At 36.0% G+C, this 18,866-nt stretch overlaps 1 protein-coding gene across 2 annotated transcripts; it reads left to right on the top strand.

Annotated features, from left to right (window-relative positions):
• The first annotated feature begins 1,476 nt into the window (after positions 1-1,476).
• On the top strand, positions 1,477-17,870 carry LOC127421998 (E3 ubiquitin-protein ligase rnf168-like). 2 transcript variants are annotated; one of them, XM_051665293.1, is made up of 7 exons: positions 1,477-1,544; positions 2,310-2,723; positions 3,049-3,119; positions 12,634-12,804; positions 14,879-14,973; positions 15,091-15,166; positions 16,841-17,870. In XM_051665293.1, exons 2-7 carry the CDS (start codon positions 2,384-2,386, stop codon positions 17,495-17,497), a joined length of 1,410 nt encoding a protein of 469 aa, XP_051521253.1. In that variant the 5' UTR covers positions 1,477-1,544; positions 2,310-2,383; the 3' UTR covers positions 17,498-17,870. The 2 variants fall into 2 exon arrangements, with proteins under 2 accessions (XP_051521253.1, XP_051521252.1); XM_051665292.1 differs by having other exon boundaries at positions 16,802-17,870.
• Positions 17,871-18,866: the final 996 nt, after the last annotated feature.

The following is an 18,866-nucleotide window of genomic DNA, read 5'->3' as shown; positions in this document are numbered from 1 at the left end:
TAGAAGTTTTGCATATAGGCCTACTGTATTATAGAGTGATATTCATTGTTTTTTTTAAAGTCTTACATTTTTAAGCCAGTCAGTAAGCATTTGTATATATATATATATATATATATATATATATATATATATATATATATATATATATATATATATTAGAAATATATTTGTGAGAACTACGAACATTCTAGGCACAGATTTACATGGTTTATGCTGTTTTGTTTGGCAAAACTCTGACTATTGCTTGTTTACTGTGCATTAATGAATGATTAACTATAACAACTAGAGAATTCCAGTTAGTTTTTTTTTTTTTGGAGCATCTGCTACTGATAGTAATGATCACAGCAAGATCTACAGCAATAAAGCTGCTATTAAAGGTTGGATCTACTGAAAAAGGAGACACAATGGAGACCTAAATCCATCGAAGTATGACATCTTGTGAGTCAGAGTACAGAGGGATTTAAAAGACTGGGATCATGTTGAAAATCTGGGATTTTTTTATTTTTTTATTTAAACCTGGAAACCGACAGGAAGTTTTATTACCCAAAAATGAAAATTCTCTCATCATTTACTCACCCTCATGCCATCCCAGATATGTATGACTTTCTTTCTTTTACTGAATACAAACGAAGATTTTTTTTAATTATTTATTTATTTATTTTTTTTAGAAAAATTACTTAGCTCTGAAGGTCCATACAATAGAAGTTACTTGTGGCCAGGATTTTGAAGGTCCAAAAAGCATATAAAGGCAGCATAAATGTAATCCATAAGACTCCAGTGGTTAAATCTACATCTTCTGAAGCAATATGATAGGTGTGGGTGAGAAACAGGTCAATATGTAAGTCCTTTATTACTATAAATCTCCACTTTCACTTTCACATTCTACTGCCTTTATGTGCTTTTTGGACCTTCAAAATTCTGGCCAGCATACACTTGCCATACACCATACATATGGACAGAGCCAAGATATTCTTCTAAAAGTCTTAGTTTGTGTTCAGCAGAAGAAAGAAAGTTATACACATCTGGGATGGCATGACGGTTAATAAATGATTTGAGAAATTTCATATTTGTGTTTGATTTTGGTGCACTCAGTATTTTATTTTATTTTATTATTATTATTTATTTATTTTTTGTGCGTGTGCTGGACTATATGGCCGTCTTCTAAAACAGGTTTAATGACTGGAGATACCTCAAGTGAATATGTATGATTTAAAATATATTTTTCAAAAGTACTTTTAATTTCTATATTGTTCACTACAGAAAAAAAAAAAACCATGTAAAGAGAAAATCTTAGCGAGTTCCCCATTTGTATGAAGTTACTAGGAAAACTGGTTATAGGCAGACTAGATATCAATTAAATAATGACTACTTTATTTCTACATCGAAATGGAATCATAAATTGGATAAAATAAATAAAAAAATGAACAGGCTGCGACGCAAACAAACTGAAGGACTTTTATTTTGAAAGGTTGTTCTGTCGGTTTTATGGAATCACGTGTGAGAAACACTGCGCAAAAAAATCCCGGGATTTTGGGTACTATTGAGTAAGTAGCATTTTGTGACTGTTTTAACAGCTTTATTTGGACTTTGACGTTCAGATTAATAAACAGTGTAAAGTCTGAGACGTTGCATTTTTAAGTATAACGTGTAGCTTTCATTTGACCCCTTAGTAAACAATCTGTGTGCTGGATCTTCGCTAACTGCGCAGATGTGCAGTTAGCATAAAAAGTTATATAAGATTTTTAAAACATTTCTGCACATTTGGATAGATTCTGAAATTATATATTTTTTAATGACAGTAGCTACTTAAAATAAACGATAACTGACCAAACTCTTTTCTTCATCGTAATAGCTGGTTAACTATTTTGTGTGCACGATATGAGGTTTGCAACACTACTCGTGTATGACAATTAGTGAGTTACTGATTTGTTTATAAAATAATCAGTATGTCTAGATTTACATTCAATTAATTAAGTCTAATGCTTTTCAAACGTTATAGACCCCGCAACTCTTAGCCAACCCAGGGACCTCTATATAAAAAAGTAGATTTTTCCTATATCAGACTTTATATTAACTTTCATTAAGAACATTAACCAACATTATTAAAGCATATCATGCTTATCTGAACATTAGTTCATTCCAATAGTTAGAAATGTCAAATATTCTTCAGGAAAATTTTGAACATTTATATATTTTCTCATTGGACTCCATGTAATACCTTAATATGGTTAAAACCCCAGTTTTATAGATATATATATATAAAATCATCCTTTATGGTAATATTTGTTTTGTTGTTCTACTGTCTTCAGCTGATTGTCACAAACAGCTCTAAACTAGAGACAGAAAAACATCATCAGTCATTGAAAAAGGGACAGGCAGCAGAATGCCACCTGTGTCTGAAGTGGACACAGGTCCCGTTGAAGAAAGCTCTGGGGGTCTTACACAGTCGGATTGCTTGTGCCCAGTGTGTCTGGACATATTCCTGGAGCCGGTCACTTTACCATGCACACACACGTTTTGCAAAACCTGCTTTCTGGAGACTGTTGACAAGTCCAACATGTGCTGTCCGCTTTGCCGGAAACGAGTGTCCACTTGGGCACGACTCAACAGCCGGAACAAAACATTGGTGAATATGGAGCTGTGGAGACGAATACAAGATGCATTTCCCACCCAGTGTGAGCGGAGATTAAAGGGGATAGAAGATGAAGATGATGATGTCAGCAGTGAGTAACATTGTGTCTCAAATTAACCACTTGACAGCACTGTAACCAAGCATTAGATGCTTAAACATATCAATTATTTTGCATAATTAGGTTATAAAAGATCTAATATTAGAATATTAGATTTTTAATTGGCAATTGTAGCTGGAAATTATACAGCTATAACTTAACTCCATTATACAGTAGCTATAAATTCATAAACACTTTTTCTTATTTTTGAGCCCTGGAGTGTGATTGCATGAATATGAGTAATATAAGTGTTTTTAATATGAATACATCTCTTGAATCGGTTGTAATTGCTCATGCACTAGTTTTTTTCCTCTTCCAGTGATGGTTCCAAGACCTCGTGTGAGTCAGCCGGGAGAAGTGAGGAGAGAGTATGAGGATCAAATCACTAAGGTAAGTGATTCAGCATGGTCTAATGCAGGAATTTACTAAGGACCCCCAAATTGCAAGGAACTTCTTTCTGAAAATATAAAAATGCACCTGTATATTTTCTGTACAAAGACTCATTTATACTGTGCAAGACAAATGGTAAGCATGATTGATATTATAAACGTGATTTCAGAATTAAATAATTAGCTTTTATATTGTCATTGGCTAAAACATGATTAAAATATTATTTTAAAAATATTCTTATGGTAAATTAATTATATTTTAATCATGACAGTGTGCTTTATACCTAATATGTTCGATTCAGTTAAAACTAGGCATGGGAATCAAAAGGAATTTAACTAATCTGTTTCTGATTTCTCGTAACAATTCCAGTTTCTTAATGGTTCCATTAACGATTCTTGGAGCGTTTAGATGTCGCCACTTTTAATTCGTAACATGTAGGGTTTTGACCAAATGTATAATAAATGTAGATGTGCATGTCAATAAGATACAATCAATATCATTCCAATTGACAGCATTTGTTTTAACAGTCATTATGTGTGTGTATTTCGCAGTGATTCTAAACAAATGTACATAGTGGCATATAATCAGCATTGTTACAATTGATAACATGTTATAATCGTCAATATTATGTTTTACTCTCAATTCTTTCTAATCACCCCTCAGACTGCGTGTATACATGATAATACTGTCAGTTCATTTGTCTAGCAGGTGAATTGCAATAGTTTTTGAAAGAGTCTCAAATGTTTTCTTTCTCATTGAGTGAATCAGCAACACACCCATCATGGCTGCTGCAGCTTGTAGAAAGATGCGTTTAATTTTATCTATCGGCTTGCTAGAAAACTCGCTTGCTTGTCTTTCGTATTGTGATTCCATGGTTGTTTACTATTGAACTTGTCAAGTAGTTTTTCTCATCCATAATGGGCAAAGGGCATTTTGTATAAAGTTATTTGATACTATGGATGTGCGCTACGACTAATTTGACTGTCGTTTAAATGGAAGTTTTGTAACCGACTAGTCTAAAGAGAAACCAACCTTCAGAAAACAGTAAAAAAAAAAAAAAGTTATGCGACCCATTTAAAATACTTAATCTATTCCAAATCTGATGCTAAATTCCACTGAAAAGGGGCATTTATCTGCAACATGCTTGCCTTGAATTATGATCATTGTACATTAAATATAGAACATGAGACACATTCACCTTTAGCAAATACAGGTTTATTTATTGAAAACAATTGAATGAATAGTGCAGGATCAATGGAACAACCCTAAAAGCCTATTCTAAACAGAAATCACAAAGTAAAAGTTACTTAACATATTAAAACAGTCAGGACATTGTTGAAAATAATTAACAGGTAGACTAAGCCAAATTTAAGAGAGAGAAAAAAATATGCTGAAAAGTTGCGCATATTTCAGGACGTGCAGTTGTGCATTAGCCATTGATCTAATATGACAGCTGTTCGGTAAAGAACGTTAACCAATAACAGTTACGATGTAAAAAAAAAAAAAAGAAAAAGGTAGCTATAGGATAGAAAAAAATAGGCCTGTGATTTAGCCTACAATAAACAATGTATTCTAAACGTGACGTGCACACAGAATAATAGATAGCATGTTAAGCAGTCGGCACCTCATTGAAAATAGCCTTCTTAATCAGCAGATTAAAAAAATGGCATACCTAGTCTAAAACAGTTATTTTCTAGGCTACTTACTCAAAAGCATACATTTTTTGATGAGTAAAATTAACACGTCGACATGGTCTGGTGAAAGAAGGGACTTGACTCACCTGAGGCGGCTATCCTGCGCTTGAAAAAGCCTGCTCAGTGGAAAAATAACATCCAAGCATGCACAGATGTAAAGAAGACTCAAATGTGAAAATATCCTTAGGGACTTTCAAATATTTGGAAAGCCGATTCCCACACCACCGAAGTGATTTCATAACTACTTTGCTGAGTTTGCTTGTCTAGTGAGAGGACATTTTCCTGCATGCGCCGCGAGAGAGAGGGAAGAAGCACGCGCAGCCTGAGGTGAAATAAAACTCTGTATCTGCTCCAGATATCCTCTTTTTTAAATAATATTTGTATTATTAATTCTGTTTAAAATATGTAACATTAATATGACAGTAATTTAAGTGCAGCCTCTGTAAAAATATAAAGCCAAACGTAAATGTGTAAAAATTATTATCAGTTTAATGGGGGGAAATATTAACCGACTAGTAATTCCAGTGTCGACTAGCAGCATCAGAACCGTTTAGTTGACTAGTCTCGCACATCCCTGTTTGTTAAAGTTGAAGTCAGAAGTTTACATACACTTAGGTTGAAGTCATTAAAACTAATTTTTTTAACCACTCCACAGATTTCATATTAGCAAAATATAGTTTTGGCAAGTCATTTAGGACATCTACTTTGTACATGACACGAGTAATTTTTCCAACAATTGTTTACAGACAGATTGCTTCACTTTTAATTGACTATATCACAGTTCCAGTGGGTCAGAAGTTTACATACACTAAGTTAACTGTATCTATAAGCAGCTTGGAAAATTCCAGAAAATTATGTCAAGCCTTTAGACAATTAGCCAGTTATCTTCTGATAGGCTAATTGGAGTCAATTGGAGGTGTACCTGTGGATGTATTTTAAGGCCTACCTTCAAACTCTTTGCTTGACATCATGGGAAAATCAAAAGAAATCAGCCAAGACCTCAGAAAAAAATTGTGGACCTCCACAAGTCTGGTATATCCTTGGGAGCAATTTCCAAATGACTGAAGTTACATCTGTACAAACAATGGTATGCAAGTATAAACACCATGGGACCACGCAGCCATCATACCGCTCAGGAAGGAGACGAATTCTGTCACCTAGAGATGAACGTAGTTTGGTGCGAAAAGTGCAAATCAATCCCAGAACAACAGCAAAGGACCTTGTGAAGATGCTGCAGGAAACAGGTAGACAAGTATGTATATCCACAGTAAAACAAGTTCTATATTGACATAACCTGAAAGGTTGGTCAGCAAGGAAGAAGCCACTGCTCCAAAACCGCCATAAAAAAGCCAGACTACAGTTTGCAAGTGCACATGGGGACAAAGATCTTACTTTTTGGAGAAATGTCCTCTGATGAAACAAAAATTCAAATGTTTGGCCATTATGGCCATCATTATGTTTGGAGGAAAAAGGGTGAGGTTTGCAAGCCATAGAACACCATCCCAACCGTGAAGCATGGAGGTGGCAGCATCATGTTGTGGAGGTGCTTTGCTGCAGGAGGGACTGGTGCACTTCTAAAAATAGATGGCAGCATGAGGAAAGAAAATTATGTGGACATATTGAAGCAGCATCTCAAGACATCAGCCAGGAAGTTAAAGCTCAGTCGCAAATGGGTCTTCCAAATGGACAATGACCCCAAGCATACTTCCAAAGTTGTAGCAAAATGGCTTAAGGACAACAAAGTCAAGGTATTGGAGTGGCCAAACCTCACCTCAATCTGATAGAAAATTTGTTGGCAGTACTGAAAAAGCATGTGCGAGTAAGGAGGCCTACAAACCTGACTCAGTTACACCAGTTCTGTCTGGATGAATGGGCCAAAATTCCAGCAACTTATTGTGAGAAGCTTGTGGAAGGCTACCCAAAATGTTTGACCCAAGTTAAACAATTTAAAGGCAATGCTACCAAATACTAACAAAGTGTATGTAAACTTCTGACCCACTGGGAATGTGATGAGAGAAATAAAAGCTGAAATAAATCATTCTCTCTACTATTATTCTGACATTTCACATTCTTAAAATGAAGTAGTGATCCTAACTGACCTAAGACAGGGAATGTTTTCTACGATTAAATGTCAGGAATTGTGAAAAACTGAGTTTAAATGTATTTGACTAAGGTGTATGTAAACTTTTGACTTCAACTGTAAATTAAAACTTTTCATGGCATTATGTTTGAAAATATCCTCACTATACAACATTCTTCTCGAATGCCTTTTAGGGCTGTTAGGATCACCGTGAAAACTGCCCCACCGTGGTGGTGGAGTGCCACTGGCAGTGATGTGCATGTAAATGTATCAACTAATAAGACCATGCGAAAATCTGAAATAAATGAATGAAATAATAGCAGATGAGTGTAATGAAGTATTGGATCATTTGTTACTGTGCTGTCGATTCTTAATGCTAGAGACGTATTAATTTTCCTTTTTTTAGAGACTAGGATTTTGTGCTACATAGAGCATTGCAGATTTGTGCAATTTAGTACAAGCTCAGTTGTGCATTCAGTTGAGCATATGTAAGTGGTAATATTATATATATGTTGTTGATAAAGCTGATTAATTCTGTATAGGATGGTTCAAATAAAGGTGTTTAACCCACTAAGTGCTTCAGTTTATATTGTTCAGATCTTTAGCTCCCACAGCTCAAAATACTATGACTGGATCATTTGACAAGGTTTTGTGCAACAAGTTTTTTTTCTTTTTCTAAATAAAACATTGTTAGTGCATTGGTAATATCTTGCAGTGTTATGTATTTTAAGTCATATTTTCGTCAACAGTATGTTTTAAGTAGAAACGTTTAATTATACTCATGATGAGTATTGTTTTTTATCTTGTCTTTGTTATCGGAATAAAAAAAAACAAACAAACACTTCCTACATTTTGTCAGTAATTCCACTGACTGAACATGTATTCACTGCAGCTGGAAATATAACCTCAGTGAGGTCCTCTCTAAATCCAGACAACAACTGACTTTACTTGGACACCAGAAAGCGGCTTATTGCAAGAAAGTGGGTTATTGTGAGAAAACGGCGTTTCTGTTTTACGTGCACTGTATAAGCAGTGTAATCTTTACTCCCATATACATGCGACTTTGTCAGAAAGCAGCTTTCTCCACAGCAACGTTATTTTCCCATGACACTTGTGTAAGTAACAAACATAGTATCCAAGGAAGACTTCACTGTTTTGTTCCCCGTTGCTTCACTTTATTTCCAGATATTCCTTGCACAGAGTTGTTGCTGTGTTTGTTTCCTTTCCATTGCGATATCCACAGAATTGCGCAGAAATAATATGGTTGTATTAGGAATATTCTGAATATATTAAAATATATATTTACACTGGCAGCCAAAAGTTTGGAATAATGTACAGATTTTGCTCTTATGGAAAGAAATTGGTACTTTTATTCATCAAAGTGGCATTCAACTGATCACAATGTATAGTCAGGACATTAATAACATGAAAAATTACTATTACAATTTGAAAAAAAAAAACTACATCAAAGAGTTCTCATCAAAAAATCCTCCACATGCGGCAAAGACAGCTTTGTAGATTCTTGGCATTCTAGCTGTCAGTTTGTCCAGATACTCAGGTGACATTTCACCCCACACTTCCTGTAGCACTTGCCATAGATGTGGCTGTCTTGTTGGGCACTTCTCACGCACCTTACAGTCTAGCTGATCCCCCAAAAGCTCAATGGGTTTAAGATCCATAACACTCTTTTCCAATTATCTGTTGTCCAATGTCTGTGTTTCTTTGCCCACTCTAACCTTTTTCTTTTCTTTTTCAAAAGTGGCTTTTTCTTTGCAATTCTTCCCATAAGGCCTGCACCCCTGAGTCTTCTCTTTACTGTTGTACATGAAACTGGTGTTGAGCAGGTAGAATTCAATGAAGCTGTCAGCTGAGGACATGTGAGGTGTGTATTTCTCAAACTAGAGACTCTGATGTACTTATCCTCTTGTTTAGTTGTACATCTGGGCCTTTCACATCTCTTTCTGTCCTTGTTAGAGCCAGTTGTCCTCTGTCTTTGAAGACTGTAGTGTACACCTTTGTATGAAATCTTCAGTTTTTTGGCAATTTCAAGCATCGTATAGCCTTCATTCCTCAAAACAATGATTAACTGATGAGTTTTTAGAGAAAACTGTTTCTTTTTTGCCATTTTTTACCTTATATTGACCTATAGACATGCCAGTCTATTGCATACTGTGGCAACTCAAAAACAACCACAAAGACAATGTTAAGCCTAATTCAACAAACCAAATAGCTTTCAACTGTATTTGATATAATGGCAAGTGATTTTCTAGTACCAAATTAGCAATTTAGCATGATTACTCAAGGATAAGGAGTTAGAGTGACAGCTGCTGGATATGGGGCCTGTCTAGATTTGATCAAAAATGATTTTTTTCAAATAGTGATGGTTCTGTTTTTTACATCAGTAATGTCCTGACTATACTTTGTGATCAGCTGAAAGCCACTTTGGTGAATTAAAGTACCAATTTCCTTCCAAAACAGCAAAATCTGTACATTATTCCAAACTTTTGTCCGCCAGTGTAAATACATAAATATTTTAGCCGTTGATGTTTACATGTTACCGATGTATAAGATGGGTTTATTGATGTCAGACAGACATTTTAAAGTCAATACAAACTAGTTTTGTATTGTGGTATTTTGTGATAATTTACAAATTGTTTACTTTCTGTTCTGTGTTCGAGGCACTTTTTAAAGTTTGATCCACAATAAACACAAAATTTGCACCCACCCCCTACTACGCCCTCCAACCAGCGTGCATCACAGTTCCCCAGCTGTGGTTGGCCCTTAAACACCGCTGTGTTAAAAATTTGCCACCGCAGTAGCCCTATTGCCTATAATTATTGAAGGAAAAAGTCCCTAGAAAGATACAAATAAAAATGAATGTCGAAAGGAATAAAAATCCCTTGGCAAAAGAGAAACAATCACTTAGAAATAATAGTAAAAAAAATATATTTAAAAAATCACAAAACTAAATGCAGATTTGTTTTTATTTCTTGCTGTTTAAAAAAGGGCTGTCAGTATAGAATAAAATAATCTAGAATAAAATTTAGAAATAAAATGAAACGGTAATAATGTCAGATTAGATATGTGTTACTGTGATTAAATGCATGCACCAGACCTTTAATTAACATTTTAAATTATTAACTTTTAACTGCCCTAAATAATAATTATAATAAATCATTTAAAAAACCCCATGTCTAATATTGGATATTTAGCCGACAGTGCATGGAATGGCAGGCACATGTCACTGAATGCACATAGCAGAGTCTAATCTCATGTTTACATTGGTCGTATTGTTGTACTGCCAACATCTCAATGGTTTTTGTTTGGGTGTCCAGACCTGTTCTGCAAGTGGCCTAATAAAGCGCAACAGTCGGGTTCCGGAAATAAAAATCCCATTAATTTTTCCATTGGCGAACTGATTTTTTAACAATAGCTTATAAACCTTTAAAGACATATCTACCAAGAACTCTGAGGTTGTTAATCGATGGTATATGTCTCTGTTGTCAACTTCATTGTTTAAAAATCATATGTAATAGCAGAATTACTGGTGAAGAACTACACTACCCATGATCCTGCAGAGAAAGATACGCCACTCAGCGAAAAAAGCACAACAAACAAACAAAGCTCTGCAGCGACCCCACTCTCATGACGCACATTGTGAATGATGTAATCGAGTCGTATCCCTACACTTTAACTACTTTTGCAAATATCAGAATGTTTTGCAATAAACATAAAATATATTCTTTCTATACTTTTATTTTAAATGAATGGTTTTATACATTTCCATTATTTTTTAATTCAATTAAGTCATATTGTAGCTCGTTCGCTCATTAATAACTTTAAGTACACAGTCTTGTACCTTCATCTTTTTGTCCGATTTTCAAATACTTTTTTGCTTCAAATCAAAGTTTGTAATTTTGGAATTCACCTTGGAACTGATTGGTTTGATTCATGGCCTAGAACTCTTATGAAGGATTTTAAGAAGTCCCTATGGAAAAAATTAATGTGAAAAATACTTCTGGAACCCATGCTGAAAAGATGTGTGATGTTGCGCTCTGTTGCTCTTGATGTAAAGTGTGCATATTGATTCATCCTGTTGCTGTTACAAAATACTCAGATTCATGGAACACCAAACAACCCTAATCGGGCTGTCCACACTTGCACAACACAACATGAGAATAATGTAACCGCATTTTATCGAAATGCGTCAAGTTGCTACATTGCTTGGCAACCACAAACAGCCTATAGTGAGGCTAATGAACTGTATTACTTGATGGAAGAATTGTTTATAACAAGTATTGTTATTTAAAAATGTAGCTGTGTATTTAACAGTGGCATCTTTTATGTTTCTGTTGTCAGTTGTCACTTTGCGTTGTACCTAAGAACACCCCTTACCCGTTATAAAATCAACACATGGCATTTGATGGCTTATTATTGCTTTATTTTACAATGGCTTCAAATGTGTCTCGTCCTCTCCCTTCTATAATGTTATGGGCTAATTGAGTTTTTTAATAAAAGTGTTGAATAATGTGAAGCAGCTTGTTTAGCACTAATACTAGACTTATCATTCATTTGTTATGAAGAACTTATTTAAAGTTCTCGAATGTGCATTCTTCTGCCTATGCAGACACAACACTGTACTAACACTCTGAAAGCGTTTCCTGCGCAACCACTCAGAGACACTGCAACACCGCTATAAAATCAGCAGCATGAAATAAACAGCGTGACCAGTGTTGTCCGATTCCCGAACTAATAAGTCCTATGAGACTGTTCTCTGCTCTTATGAGACTTAAATAAATGTTGAATTCGTGTGCTGAGTGACCCAGCCAGGTCTCCTAAGCAACCAAATTGGCCCTGTTGCTAGGGAGGGTAGAGTCACATGGGGTAACCTCCTCGTGGTCACTGTAATGTGGTTGTTGCTCTCTGTGGGGTGCGTGGTGAGTTGTGCGTGGATGCCGCGAAGAATAGCATGGCCCTCCACAAGCCCCGCGGTAACGTGCTCAACAAGCCACGTGATAAGATGCGTGGACTGATGGTCTCAGACGTGGAGGCAACTAAGATTCGTCCTCCACCACCTGGATTGAGGTGAGTCACTATGCCACCATGAGGACACCACGAGAGCGCATTGGGAATTGGGCATTGGGCACTAATTCAGAGTAATTACTCAATGGTTGTTGAGATGACATTGTGTAATTAAAAAGCTAATTTTGAGTTTTGTTGTTTTTGTTTTTTCAAATAGTTAAGAAAACATATCTTCATTAAAAAGTATGTGTAAACTCACCATTTGCAAGAATCTGTTCTGGTAAAATATGAAATGTTTTCATTATTTGTTAAAAGACTGCTGAGAGCAGTAAATCCAAAAATAATTGCATTTCTTCCAAATATTTCTTCCCCAAAAGTACAACAAAAAAAAATCATAAATGAAACTGTTAAGGAATCCCAGTCATTAAAAGGGATCGTAATTGGAACCGAAATCATCATATTCCTTTTGATTCCCATCCCTAATCATATTCCAAATTAAAAAAATTAAGATGAAGTACCTTGATTAGGAAAAAAACATTACTACATGTTTATGTAATATATATATTTCCTGCAAAAATATCCATACTGTGGTATATACTGTTACTGTAATATCAAATTAAAGATATAAAAATACTATTATTATTATTAAAGATACAGTTTTGGTCATACTTCCCACCCCTATAAAAAGCAATCATTAAACCTTGCTTGTATTGAACAGCTGGTGGAGGAGAAGAGAGCTCTAGAGGAAGCTGAGAGGAGAGCCAGTGAGGAGTACATCCAGCGCCTCCTAGCTGAGGAAGAGGAGCGCCTGATGGAAGAGAGGAAAAGACAGGAGGAGCAACAGCTGGAGGGCGATGAGAGACTTGCCAGACTGCTCAGCCAAGAGCTGGTGAGGTCACACATCAGAGATGATATTACGCTCGGTATTAGAGCTGGTCCTTTTGAATATACAGCACGAAAAATACAGCGGTTTAATCTCAGGTTTAATCTCATACTGATGCACAAGTTATGAATGTCCAGCTTGAAATGAAATAAGAATGTTGAAGTCTCACAGACTGAAGTACAACATTAGGCTACATAGCTCAGTCTAAACTGTTTATGCAACTGTTACTGTTATGTCATGTTACTTTAGACCTGTGAGACTTTAATCAAGCAGTGCAGTTACTGACTAGTTCAAATGAAAATATATAAAGATACACAAGTTTTGTTTTAAAAAGTGGAATTTTCTAAAACAATAAATGAATTATGCCATCACATTTCTTGTTTGTTTAGATTTTAAATTTTATTTTAGATTGGATTTTTGGATTGTATTAATGTCTCAAAGAAAGTCTGCAAACACACCTTTTACAAGAATTTTATTACATTTATTTCTGATTTGTGATATCTGCTCTGTTTAAATTTGAAATGATCTCATAATTGACTGTAGAGGGCAGTAAATACAATAAGAATTGTATTTCTCAATTAATAATGAGAATATTCTTAATCTCATCAAATAATTCTTCCTCAAAAATACTAAAATAATTACTGGAATCAGTAATAATTATTAGCTCAAATAATACATGAGTTTTAACAGAAGATTTAATGTAAGTGCTTTTATAAAATTATAAGCTTCACATTTCTGCCTTTAAACACTCCAAAAATTTCCCCATTCACTTCCATTATAAGTGCATCACTGTAACCTCGATTCTTGCTTTTAATCCTAATTTAATGATTTAAATTTTAATCCTTTTCTGTTTCATCAGTAATCTGATGCTATTTATTTGTTGCTGAAATATTGATTTAGTATCGATACCGATGTACCAGGGCTGGTGTAGTAGCAAAGCCAAAATTTTGTTATCGGAGCAAACCTAGTCTAAATATATATCCAAATGCATAATTTGTGATAATATGCAGAAATCAAGTTACAACATTGGGTTACAGAGACCAGGCAACAATAATCATTCAACTTTGGTTTTTATCTGAAGTGAAGGTAATGAAAAATATGTATATTTTCTATATAAATGAATCGTTTAATTTGAGGTAAACAAGTTCTAAATACCATAAAGTCCCCCTAATAATTTTTGCTGCTTTTAGTCTATATTTATTCCCTTTAAGGTCATCAATATGCTAGTGTAACTATGAAAGAAGTTAGTTGAGTGTGTCAAAAAATGTATTAATACATTACTTATAATACATTTACACAAAAAATGTTCCAGAACAATTTTGTCCTGGAACAGTACTTGTGTTAGCCCAATATGAATAGCATTCAAGGGTTTGGCTAATAGAATTATGTGGTGGAAATGATGCTGATTGAAATGAGCTTGTTTGGAAATGATGGCCAGGAAAAATATTCTGCTCAAAAGTGAATTTTCTTTATCTTCAATCACTCCATGTCTCTGTATGTCTTCACTGACACTTTTTGACCAATTTTAGGGGGGAAAGAAAGAAAGAAAGTAAAAATAAATATTAGGGGCAAAATTGTTTGTTGTGGTGGAAATTACTCCACAACTGTCATTTTTGAAAAATAATGTTTAGTTTAACATGTGTTAAACATGTAATATTTGTTTTTTTATAATGGATTTTAATATTTAAGGTCTGGTTCTGGGACATGGCTGAAACAGTAAAACCTATACTGTATGTAAAAGGCATTTGAAAAGTACCAGAAATAAATGATAAAGGCCTGGTAAAAAGTTGCTAATTCAGCTTTAATGAGACCTTCATATAACAACAAAAAACAACAAACAATTTAAATCTGTGTTTCAATTAAAACCAACCCCTGGGACATGAAATTAAAAAGCTAAAATTTAAAGAAACACCCATATAAAGAAGAGTAAAGACCTTGATGTTTGAAAAGTCTCATATTTAGAACAAACATGCCTTTTATTCACGCTGCTGCAGTTTTGGGTTCCTGTAATATCAATGTCAGCAAACCTCAACTTTCTCAAAATAAGATGAGATGTAATGCTTTTTTGTTGTTTGTGTAGAATTCAGGACCAATCTCTGAATCACCTTTGCACGTCAAACCTACTGATGCTACCTCAGCTAAGAAAAAGAAACCGCATGCAGGGGATATTGAGAAGTATCTACTTTTTATTTGGCTTACTATATCAGTATTATAACTCACCTGCTCATTCTTTAATGGTTTAAAGACCGTAGGGTTGTTTGAAGTGTAAGTGACTACATACTTATATCTCAGGTTTCTACGCCCAGTGTCTTATAAACAGCCCAGCTGTTCTGAGGGAAGCTCAGACTCCTCCCTGATGGCTAATAAGGTGATTATGAATGTATATATATATATATAATATACTGTGTATATATATATATATATATATATATATACTGTGTGTGTGTGTGTGTGTGTGTGTGTGTGTGTGTGTATGTATATATATATATACACACTGTGTGTGTGTGTGTATATGTGTGTATATATATATATATATATATATATATATACACACACACACACACACACACTCACGACCACTTTATTAGGCACACCTTAGGCACATCTTCATGCGATAAAGATTATCTAATCTGCCACTATGGCAGCAGTGCAATGCATAAAATCATGCAGAGATGGGTCAGGAGCTTCAATTAAAGTTCACATCAACCATCGGGGGGGAAAAATGTGATCTCACTGATTTTGAGGGTGGCATAATTTTTGGTGCCTGACGGGCTGGTTTGAGTATTTCTGTAACGCACAACAGTCTCTGGAGTTTACTCGGAATGGTGCCAACAACAAAAAACATCCAGTGAGCGGCACTGGACAGAAACGCCTTGTTAATGAGGTCAGTGGACAATTGCCAGACTGGTTTGAGCTGACATAAAGGCTACAGTATCACAGATAACCCCTCTGTACGATTGCAGAATAGCATCTCAGAATGCATAACATGTCAAAACTTGGGGCGGATGGGCTACAACAGCAGAAGCAGGTTCCACTTCTGTCAAGCAAGAGCAGAAAGCTGAGGCTGCAGTGGGCACAGGCTCACCAAAACTAGACAGTTTAAGACTGGTAAAACATCGCCTGGTCTGATGAATCTCAATTTCTGCTGAGGTACACAAATAATAGGCTCACTGCAGCCTCAGCTTTGTGTACTTGGCTGACAGAAGTGGAACCCGACATGGTCTTCTGCTGTTGTAGCCCATTCGCCTCAAGGTTCGATGTGTTGTGCATTCTGAGATGCTATTTTGCTCACTAAAATTGTACAGAGGGGTTATCTGAGTTACTTTAGCCTTTCTGTCAGCTCGAACCAGTCTGGCCATTCTCTGTTGACTTCTCTCATGAAAGCGTTTCTGTCTGCAGAACTGCCGCTCACTGGATGTTTTTTTGTTTTTGGCATCATTCTGCGTAAACAGTAGAGACTGTTATGGATGGAAATACCAGGAGATCAGCAGTCACAGAAATACTCAAACCAGCCCATCTGGCACCAACAATCATGCCACGTTCAAAATCACTTAATTCCCCCCGCCTCCCATTCTGATGGTTGATGTGAACATTAACTGAAGCTCCTGACCTGTATCTGTATGATTTTATGCATTACACTGCTGCCACACGATTGGCTGATTAGATAATTGCATCAATAAGTAGGTGTACAGGTGTTCCTAATAACGTGGTCTGTGAGTGTGAATATTTTTATTTCTTTCTTGTATTTCCTAGTTATTTCCTAAATTAATTTTATAAAGAAAAGTTTAAATGTAATCAAAACGGTATCAGATTAAATCAAATGCAGTATCAGAAAGATAAATGTAACTAAATTTAAGATGTTATATGTAATTTTCAGTTGGAAAATATGCACATGCTATAGAAACTGTAGAGTTGAATTTAAAAGACTTAGTAGTTATAAACATTTATAAAATGTTTATAAATGTAGTTTGATAATTGATCTATGGGTAAAACGTTTTAACAGGAAAACATTCTGAACCCTCCAAAAACCCTTGTGTCACAGTCTGTGGAGGACAAAGTTGACCTAACCATGCCAGCGCTGGACTACTATGCAAAACCTTCGACCTCTAATCCCAGCAGCTCAGAACTGACATTCACGTTCAACAATCCTAACAGCACCTCATCTAAACGAAAGAGCTCAGAAATAGAGTTCGAAAGTGAATCAGATCTACTCAGCAAGAGGTTATGTGCTGCTCCACAGTGTGAATTGCCTTTAGCAGACAGCACTTTTCTATCAGAGATGGCGTGGTATGAGAGCTTGCGGAGTCGTTTGCAGCAAGAGGAGGAGGACCGACGGATGGCGATGCGACTTCAGAAGGAGTTGAACCACGATTACGCTGTGGACCGCAGGAAAGGTTCGGCCGACAGCTATCAACTCCGGCAAAAAAACACTCCGGCTTCCACAAGTGCAAAGCCAGATGAGGAAATTAAGACAGGGAATGGCAGTACATCACGGTCAACTGCTAGGAACTGCACAGGACGGAATGAGGATAAGGAGAAAGCTGGAAAAAGACTGTCTGGAACAAGCTCCCAACTAGTGGAAAAGACTCCCAGGAAAAGTCCTGTGTCTTCTCCAACAACAACGGTCCCAGTTACTCCTCTGAAGAAGGGGACAAAGCAGACCACCCTGACCGAGATGTTCCCCAACTTGGGCAGTTGAAGCAATGCTCTGCTGCCTTGAACCGTTTTCTTATACACTCCTTGGAACAGAAATTACAACATTTATTGTAAGAGGCAGCGCTGCTACTAAAGGACATTGATTAGCGGTTCCATTATCTTTATCAATTTCAGCCCATATGATGCTAATACCTCTTCAGTGCCTTTCTGAACTGTATTTTTGGGAGGGTCATACTGTAATGTCATAATAAACACGAGCGTTTATATAGTAATGACTAGTTTGACATGAGTTTGAAATGGTGCGAATGCTGCAAAAGAAGATGGTTTTACACGTTTTCTCCTTTTGTAAGCATTTGCAGCAATCTTTCACTTGTTTGAATTAAAGGAAAGAAAGGAAATTTGTCTTTGTGTTGTGTGTATATTGGACAAGTGGAAGACAAGAAAGTCATGTTAGGTTCAAAACAAGTTTTGCTCTATCCACAGCATCTGTGGCGTGCGTTTGATTACCACTAAGGTTGGAAACCGAAAACCCATTCCATTTTTTAAAAAAAAGATCAAATTTGAACCTAATGATTTTCATGTCTTTCAGTTCCTTTAAACTTTCTCAAACCTACTTCTGCCATTGCGAAGGGAACACCATACTAAAATACTCTTGTTAGTGTTTCCTGCACAAACATTCAGCAACATCGCTACAAAATCAGCAGCGCAAAACATAAAGAGCAACCAGTGTATCCAGATTCCTGAACAAATTATTTCTGAGCCGGTTCTTTTGAATCTATAGAGCGAAACATAGAGCGTGACCAATGTAGTCCAATCCCAAACAAATGACTCTTATTAGCCGGTTCTTTTGAATCTACAGTGCGACCAGTGTTGTCCGATTGCAGAGCAAATTACTCTTATTTGCCAGTTCTTTTGAATCTACTGCGCTAAACGTACAGCCTGACCAGTGTAGTCCAATTCCCGGACAAATGACTACTATAAGCCGGTTCTTTAGAATCTTCAGTGCGAAACATACAGCATAACTGATTCCCAAACAAATGACTCTTGCAGTATGAGCTGGTTCTTTTGGATCTACAGCGTGACCAGTGTAGTCTGATTCCCAAACAAATCACTCTTATGAGCCGGCTCTTTTAAATCTACTGCGCGATCAGTGTAGTCCAATTTCCAGACAAATTACTTTTATGAGTCGGTTCTTTTGAATCTATAATGCGAAACATACAGCATGACTGATTCCCAAACAAATCACTCTTATGAACAGGTTCTTTTGAATCTACAGCACGACCAGTGTGGCCCAATTCCAGAACAAATTACTTTTATGAGCTGGTTCTTTTGAATCTATAGTACGAAACATAGAGCGTGACTGATTCCCAAACTAATGACTTTTATGAGCTGGTTCTTTTGAATCTACTGCG

The sequence above is a fragment of the Myxocyprinus asiaticus genome, chromosome 31, assembly GCF_019703515.2.
Source record: "Myxocyprinus asiaticus isolate MX2 ecotype Aquarium Trade chromosome 31, UBuf_Myxa_2, whole genome shotgun sequence".
NCBI lineage: Eukaryota > Metazoa > Chordata > Actinopteri > Cypriniformes > Catostomidae > Myxocyprinus > Myxocyprinus asiaticus.
Note: the sequence above shows the minus strand (reverse complement) of the source record. Positions and strands in the feature narration are given on the sequence as shown.

Excerpts from the sequence above, each read along its gene's own strand:
- LOC127421998 (XM_051665292.1), top strand. The coding sequence starts at position 2,384 with ATGCCACCTGTGTCTGAAGTGGACACAGGTCCCGTTGAAGAAAGCTCT. Across the intron at positions 3,120-12,633 it reads ATGAGGATCAAATCACTAAG|CTGGTGGAGGAGAAGAGAGC; the intron begins GTAAGTGATTCA and ends TGTATTGAACAG. Across the intron at positions 14,974-15,090 it reads CATGCAGGGGATATTGAGAA|GTTTCTACGCCCAGTGTCTT; the intron begins GTATCTACTTTT and ends CTTATATCTCAG.